The sequence below is a fragment of the Dipodomys merriami genome, unplaced genomic scaffold (genome assembly GCF_024711535.1).
Source record: "Dipodomys merriami isolate MVZ:Mamm:240054 unplaced genomic scaffold, mDipMer1.0.p SCAF_106, whole genome shotgun sequence".
Taxonomy (NCBI): domain Eukaryota; kingdom Metazoa; phylum Chordata; class Mammalia; order Rodentia; family Heteromyidae; genus Dipodomys; species Dipodomys merriami.
Genome location: NW_027202338.1, coordinates 3,100,739 through 3,108,692, shown reverse-complemented (window position 1 = coordinate 3,108,692; position 7,954 = coordinate 3,100,739). Strand labels below are relative to the sequence as shown.

The following is a 7,954-nucleotide window of genomic DNA, read 5'->3' as shown; positions in this document are numbered from 1 at the left end:
CAGTGGCTCCCTGGGTCACACAGGGGTGGCCGTGTCCTCAGTGGGCTCCTGGTTCTGAATCTCCTAAGATGCTGGGGCTGCAGCCGGGGGGAGGTGTGTAGTGTGTGTGTGTGTGTGTGTGTGGTGAGGGTCGAGGGGGGTCGTGGCCAGGACATGCGCAGGCCGCGGCGTGTCCCCGGCAGCCAGCCAGCTGCTCCCCGCCAGCCCGACTCAGCACTGGCTCGTGGGCTGGGCGGGCGTGGTTTTGGGGGGCGCTGGGGCGGCCCATACAAGGCCACGGGGCTGGGCACTGGGCAGGCCTGGCTGTGGGGTGGGCGCTGTGCCCGGGCAGCTCGGCCCCCTCCCTGGGGACAGCCCCACCCAGCCAATCGCACAGCCCCGGCCCCCCGATATAAAGCGGGAACCCCGGGCCCTGCCTCCGGGTTGGTGTTGCCTGCAGGACACAGACAGTTCTCTCGGCCAGGTACTGGGGAGGGGGGACATGGGGGGGCTCCGTGCCTAGGCTGGAGGGGATGACCTGTGTCTGGCCCCTCTGTGACTTCCAGCAGGTGGCCCTGTGGGGCCAGAGGGCCCCCAATCTGTGGCCCCAGTGTGGCTTTTACCCTAAGTCCTGAGCCCCTGTGTGTGTGGGATGAGGGGATCCCCAGAGCCCCAAAAAGGGTCCTAACAGCTGTCACCCCAGCTGGGCGCCACGGGCAGCGGGGGGTGCCTGTCACCGGTCAGGGTGGCTGTGACCTTGTGTCTGACTGTTCCCGGCTCCGGGATTACAGGCATCCCCTTGGGACTCACTTGACAGGGCTGGAGGGGTGCGTGCCCTGCTCTTTAGGGTCACCTATCTGGCCTCCATGCCTTCAGGGTGTCCCTGGTTGAGGTCCCCAGCAGGCACCCTCTGGAGGGAGGGAGTCTGGGCTTTCTGGGGTGTCCTTGAGCCCCGGGGCTTGGCTGCGCGTCCTCCCCACCGCCCTGGCCACACACCCCCTGCTGACTTGGTACAAACGGAGCCAGGGCGGGGCCGGGCGGGGGGATGCAGATGCCAGGCCCTAAAAATAACCACGGGCCTCCCCCCAACCCCTCTCCAGTTCCATCGCACCACCCCCACCCCCCGGCTGGAGCTGGGGGGTCCTCCACGGTCTCCATTGGGTCTAATGGATATAATAATGCCCCGGCTGAGTTCTGAGGATCAGAGAGATCTGAGCCTGGAACACACAGCACCCACACGCCGAGCTGGGGTTTGAACCCCGTGTTGTGTGGACTCCAGAGACTAACCTGATACAGAGATGGTAGATGGTGGAGAGGGGTGCGCCCACGCAGCCCCCTGCCCCAACTCTGCCTCTCAAGCTTGGAGCAGGATGCCCCGCGGAGAGCAGACTCCTGTTCAAGTGCTCCTTCTCCGCAGCTCCCGAAAACCCAACACCACCAGGACAGATATAATAATAGCTAAATAAAAGACTGCTGGAGCTGGGTACAAGTGGCTCCCCCAGCTACTCAGGAGAGTGAGATCTGAGGATCACAGTTCAAGGTCAGCCCAGCCAGGAAACCGAGTAAGGCTCTTATCTCCAGTTAACCAGCAAAAAGCCAGAAGTGGAGCTGTGTCTCAAAGCAGTAGAGTGCTAGCCTGGAGTGAAAGAGCTCAGAGACAGTGCCCAGGCCCTGAGTTCAAGCCCCATGACCAACAAGAACAACAACAAAAAGAATATAAGAGCTGGGCGCCAGTGGCTCAAGCCTGTAATCCTAGCTACTCAGGAGGCTGAGATCTGAGGATTGAGGTTCAAAGCCAGCCCAGGGCTGGAAAGGTGTGAAACTCTTATCTCCAATTAATTATCAGAAAACAGGAAGTGGCGCTGTGGCTCAAGTGGTAGAGCGCTCACCTTGAGCTGAAGAGCTGAGGGACAGCGCCCAGGCCCAGAGTTCAGGCCCCACAACTGACAAAAAAACAAAAAACAAGCAAAAAAAGAAAAAGAAAGAAAGAAAAAAGAATATAAGGTGTGAACAAGACATGGGTACAAATGCCACTCCTGCATTAACTCCTTTAAACTCCTTTCTCCCTCACAACCTCCCAAGAGGTTTGTGTTTTTATAGGGCCTCTTTTTATGACTGAGTAAACAGAAGCACAGAGAAGTTTAACAACTTGCTCAAGTCCACCCAGCTTGTCCCAAGGAATGAGTAGGAGCCAGGATTTGAACCCAGGCTGTCTGATTCCAAAGCATACACTCTCCCCCAGCTCTCTGCCCCCCACTCCCCCGCCCCAGTTCTGGGGCTTGAACTCAGGGCCTGGACACTGTCCCCAAGCTTCACCATGCTCAAGGCTAGCTCCTCTACCACTTGAGCCACAGCGCTACCTCTGGCTTTTTCTGCATATGTGGTACTGAGGAATCGAACCCAGGGCTTCATGCATGCGAGGCAAGCGCTCTACCAACTGAGCCACCTTCCCAGCCCAAGTCCGCACTCTTACCCTTGTTTCTTCTCTGGCCTGGGGGAATGTAACTAGTCTTGGGTGATGGAGCCAGACTATGACCCAGCCAGGGAGCTCACCTGAGACTCTGCTTCTCCTGGGCAGGGTTCAGGGGTTGGGGGGGGGCGGGAGGGGGGCTCTCTTGTTGCAACAATTCCTCAAGCTTCCTCACCCCCGAGTCTCACACCCTGCTTAGGTTCCGCTCACCGTCCTTCCCTGCCCCCCCCCACAGACCCCCACCCCCCCACCACCGCCACCATGCCGTTCGGAAACACCCACAACAAGTTCAAGTTGAACTACAAGCCGGAGGAGGAGTACCCCGACCTCAGCAAGCACAACAACCACATGGCCAAGGTGCTGACCCCTGACCTCTACAAGAAGCTGCGGGACAAGGAGACGCCGGCTGGCTTCACCCTGGATGACGTCATCCAGACGGGCGTGGACAATCCAGGTCTGGGAGCTGGGGGGGGGGCGGGGGGGGGGGGCTGGGTCCAAACCCTCTCAGCCTCCACCTCCCCGGTACACACACATGGGCTCGCATCTCTGACCTCAGCTCCCCCCCCCAGGTCACCCCTTCATCATGACGGTGGGCTGCGTGGCCGGGGACGAGGAGTCATACACGGTGTTCAAGGATCTCTTCGACCCCATCATCCAGGACCGGCATGGGGGCTACAAGCCCACCGACAAGCACAAGACGGACCTCAACCATGAGAACCTCAAGGTCAGCGATCCGGGGTGGGATGGGAAGGGTGCACAGACACACAGACAGACAGACAGACAAACAGGGAGCCAGAGGGCAGATGGAGAAGGGGGAGATCCAGGAGTTGGGGTAGATGTGGGGTTCTGGGGAAGCCGTGGAGGAACTGAGGACTCTGGAGATGTGGGGAGCCCTGGGAGGCTGGCCAGGAGTGGGGTGGTAAACCACGGATCTAGAAGAGCCCTGGGAAATCAGGGGGAGATTCAGGGAAGGTTTTGGGGAGCCCTGGGCTCAGTGGGATGGTGCGCCCCTGAGGGTCTGTCATCCCAGCGTCCCTCCCACTGCCCCTCCCCCCAGGGTGGAGACGACCTAGACCCCAACTACGTGCTCAGCAGCCGGGTGCGCACCGGCCGCAGCATCAAGGGCTACACGCTGCCCCCACACTGCTCGCGGGGTGAGCGTCGGGCTGTGGAGAAGCTCTCCGTGGAAGGTGAGTCCCACCCCCCCACACACCTCATTTCTCCCATCCCCCACAGACCTGGCCCTTGCAAGTCACTCAATTCAACTCAAACAGTGGCTGCCCGACAAACTTTGGGTGTCCTTGAACTCCAGATCCTCCTATCTCTGCCTTCTGAGTAGCCGGGATTACATGTGTGCACTACCACACCTTGCTAGTGCTGAGTCTGCTCCTGGGGAGACTTGGGGACCGGTCACAAGTGGAGGTGGCATAGTGTTTAGGTTCTGTTAATGGCTCAGACCACTGGGGGCAAGCATGAGGTCCTCTGAATACCACACCTCAGCTGAAGCGAGCCAGCCCTGTTTAACCCTCTCCCCCCAGCTCTCAACAGCCTGACCGGGGAGTTCAAGGGCAAGTACTACCCCCTGAAGAGCATGACGGAGCAGGAGCAGCAGCAACTCATCGATGACCACTTCCTGTTCGACAAGCCCGTGTCTCCCCTGCTGCTGGCCTCAGGCATGGCTCGAGACTGGCCTGACGCCCGGGGCATCTGGTGAGGCCCTCCACTGCTCTGTCCATGTCCCTCTGTACCAAGGAGAGCCACAGCCCCACTTGTGGCTTTTTTTTTTTTTTTTTGCTGGCTAATGGGAGGTAAAACGTCTCAGGGATTTTCCTGTGTGGGCTGGCTTCAAACTTTGATCCTCAGATCTCAGCCTCCTGAGTAGTTACAGTCTCTTTAATAGAAGGCGGTTTAATTCCTTCTGAAGCCCTGGGACCCCAGGTGTGAGGTTCTGCAGATCCCCTGACGTCTGAATGCTCCGATTCAAGCACCTGTGGTTTTGGGGGAAGGCGAGCACACCCCCCTTTTTCGGGGCCCCCCAGATCTGACTCTTGGCCTCTGATCTCACCTTAGGCACAATGACAACAAGAGCTTCCTGGTGTGGGTGAACGAGGAGGACCACCTCCGCGTCATCTCCATGGAGAAGGGCGGCAACATGAAGGAAGTTTTCCGCCGCTTCTGCGTGGGGCTGCAGAAGGTGGGTGCCACCTGCCCCTCGACGCCCCACCCACTCGAGAGGCCACACCCACATACGCAAATACAAGACACGCCCAGTTCCTACGCCACACCCTTTCACAGGGAAAGACTTCAAATTCCAAAAGGCCAAGCCGCCTGTTCATACACAAAGACACCCAACGCACCCATAGCCCTTTCAAGGTCTCTCTCTCACACACACCACGCCCACTCCCAAAGACCACGCCCCTCACACGCAGACACACCCTTTCCACTTCCGAGGCCACGCCCATTCACAAAGACATCGCCTCTCCCACTCCCAAAGCCCCGCCCACCACTCGGCTTAAGCCTAGCCCTTCAGTCCTAGCCACACCCACGTTCTAAAGCCCCGCCCCCTAGAGCCAGCCTCTGCCCACGGGGCGTGGCCAGACTCGGGGCGTGGCCAGACACCTCCTCCTGGGTTTCCCAACCTGCACTCCCGCCCAGCCCCACCTCGCCTGTTGGCTTTGATTGGGGGTGCACTTGGGGGGATCCCGCAGGTGCCGACCTCTGCTTTTCTCCCCCTCCCCCTCAGATTGAGGAGATCTTTAAGAAAGCCGGCCACCCCTTTATGTGGAATGAGCACCTGGGCTACGTGCTCACCTGCCCCTCCAACCTGGGCACTGGGCTGCGCGGGGGCGTGCACGTGAAGCTGGCGCACCTGAGCAAGCACCCCAAGTTCGAGGAGATCCTCACCCGTCTACGCCTGCAGAAACGGGGCACAGGTGCGCTCCCGCACGCCCTGCCCCGCCCCCTCGCACCTGGGCGCCCTCCGCGGGGGTGGGGGGGAGAGACACGTGGGGCACCCCGCGGGTCCCCGAGCCGGTGAGGGTGGGCCTTGGGCTCCTCCTGTGTAAAGTGTGCTCAGGAGCTACTATAGTCACAGTTATACGACACGCATGCCTGATGGTTTCCGGACAAGGTACCTACCGTTCCGAATCCGGGGCTCGGCCACAGGGTCGCCCCCAGCCCCCCTCTCCCTCCTCACTGCCCTTCCCCGCTGCTCCACACAGGTGGCGTGGACACGGCCGCGGTGGGTGCGGTATTCGACATATCCAACGCCGATCGGCTGGGCTCGTCCGAGGTGGAACAGGTGCAGCTGGTGGTGGATGGTGTGAAGCTCATGGTGGAGATGGAGAAGAAGCTGGAGAAAGGCCAGGCCATCGACGACATGATCCCGGCCCAGAAGTAGGCGCCTAGCTCCAACTCCGGGGAGGATGCGGCCCCTGGAGGCCCCACCCCCGGAACGCCCCGCCCCCACCGGAGCCCCGCCCCCAAGCTCCACCATCCGGGCACCAAGAGTTCTAGTCCACCCAGAGTTCCAACCTATGGGCTCCGTCCGCTGAGGTTCTGGCCAATCAAAAACCCACCTTGGGTTCCCAGGGCCCGCCCTCCACCAGAAGATCAGAAATAAAAGCGATGGTGGCCTTAGTCCCGTTCCATTATTGGGGCCGGGAGGAGTTCTGCAAATGGCCTCTGCGCTCTACCTGTAATTTGCCCTTCTGAGCATACATTAACCATGTCTTATCCCATTTCTATAAAGACTTGAAAGTAGGGTACAGGATTTGATCCAAAAATTAGATTTGTATGTGGAATCTGAGACACCCCAAAGGGGCCTGGTCTGCACAATGAACCAGGCAGGCCTCAAGCTCATGACCTTCCTGCCTCATCCTCCCCAGTGCTAGGATTAAGCAATCACGAGTTCCAGCTTCCTGAACTCTGCTCAGAAACTGCGGTGACTCCAGTCTCTCCTAGAATGCACTGTTTCGTTTTAAGATCCTGCAAGTCCACGCAGGTCTGACATGCATGCTGTCCACCCAGCTCATCTTTCCAGTTCTCTCCCCATTCCAGCTGCTGACCTGTGTATATACTGCCACTCCCACCAGCCACCCCGGGGCTTGCAAGCTGGGTCGTTGGAAAGAGCCCAAAGGGGACCAGCGGCCCAATAGAGGAGAGAATAATAGGTAACAGAAGTCATGGAGTACTCAAGTGGTGATTGGTTGTTGAGCATGTCAATAACTTCCAACCAGCCAAAGAGGCCAAGACCTCCTTCAGTAAGGGCAGTAGGTGGGCCCTAAAAGGGACATAGGAAATGGGTGGCAGGGTGAATGGAAGATTGCTCTCTCAGACCTGGTGAAGGCTTTTTTTTTTTGGTCAGTTGTGGTGCTTGAACTCTGGGCCTGGGCGCTGTCCCTCAGCAATTCAGCTCAAGGATCGTGCTCTACCACTTGAGCACCACTTCTGGTTTTCAGAATGGTTTATTGGAGATAAGAGTCTCACAGACTTTCCTGCCCAGGCTGGCTTTGAACTGCGACCCTCAGATCTCAGCCTCCTGAGTAGCTAGGATGACAGGTGTGAGTCACTGGTGTCCGGCTTCATCCCTCTCCCTCCCCCAAAGAGCCCTTAAATTATAACCCTGTTGGGGCTGGGAATGTGGCTCAGTGGTAGAGTGTTTGCCTTGCATGCATGAAGCCCTGGGTTCTATTCCTCAGCAGCACAGAAGGAGAAAAAGCCAGAAGTGGTGCTGTAGCTCAAGTGGTAGAGTGCTTGCCTGGAGCTGAAGAGCTGAGAGGCACCGCCCAGACCCAGAGTTCAAGCCCCACAACCGACCAAAAAAAAAAAAATTATAACTAGGCGTCCAGCAGTCTGTATGCCGAGGCAGAAAAATAAGAGTTCCAGGCTAGCCTGAGCTACATGGGGATCTTATTTCCAAAGGAAAGAAAATGTCCTTAAGAGATCAACAAATCCACCTCCTGCTTTAGAGGGTAAACTGAAGCCCAAGGCTGCCTCTCCCCCTGCCTTTCCCAAGAGTCCTGAGGATTACTAAGATAGGAAGAGCAGAAAACACCCAAAGATGAAGGCACATCAGATGTGGGGCTGTCTTCAGCAGCATTAATGAATGATGAGGTGTTAATTATTAATAAAGATCCCAGCACTCACGCTGACTTCAATCCCAAGGCTATGGAGCCCCAGCTGCTGGGGGAAGGTCAAAGCCAAGCTAACCCACAGTTACTGTTTGTACCCATCACTTGAGCCACACCCCAAGTTTAGCTGTAGTTATTCGTTTTTAGGTAGGCTCTCATGCTTTTGCGCTGCTTTGTATGGAAATCCTACCTCTGCTTCCCATAGTTGAGATTACAGGTGTAAGGCGCCATATCACACCAAGCTTTATTACTTTCCTGAGAAGGGTCTCAACAGCTTTGCCCATGCTGGCTTTGAACCTGAGATCTTAGAATCTCTTCCTCCCAAGTCGCAGGGATAGGTGTGTGCTACGAGGCCTGACTTCTCAAGTCTCTT

The 7,954-nt window shown here is 57.8% G+C and overlaps 1 protein-coding gene across 1 annotated transcript; it reads left to right on the top strand.

Annotated features, from left to right (window-relative positions):
* The first annotated feature begins 405 nt into the window (after positions 1–405).
* Positions 406–6,088, top strand: LOC138813962 (creatine kinase M-type). Its single transcript, XM_070002600.1, has 9 exons — positions 406–463; positions 1,397–1,519; positions 2,685–2,903; positions 3,019–3,173; positions 3,507–3,639; positions 3,988–4,159; positions 4,520–4,643; positions 5,193–5,382; positions 5,671–6,088. Exons 3-9 carry the CDS (start codon positions 2,711–2,713, stop codon positions 5,847–5,849), a joined length of 1,146 nt encoding a protein of 381 aa, XP_069858701.1. The 5' UTR covers positions 406–463; positions 1,397–1,519; positions 2,685–2,710; the 3' UTR covers positions 5,850–6,088.
* Positions 6,089–7,954: the final 1,866 nt, after the last annotated feature.

Excerpts from the sequence above, each read along its gene's own strand:
- LOC138813962 (XM_070002600.1), top strand. The coding sequence starts at position 2,711 with ATGCCGTTCGGAAACACCCACAACAAGTTCAAGTTGAACTACAAGCCG. Across the intron at positions 2,904-3,018 it reads GACGGGCGTGGACAATCCAG|GTCACCCCTTCATCATGACG; the intron begins GTCTGGGAGCTG and ends TCCCCCCCCCAG. Across the intron at positions 3,640-3,987 it reads GGAGAAGCTCTCCGTGGAAG|CTCTCAACAGCCTGACCGGG; the intron begins GTGAGTCCCACC and ends CTCTCCCCCCAG.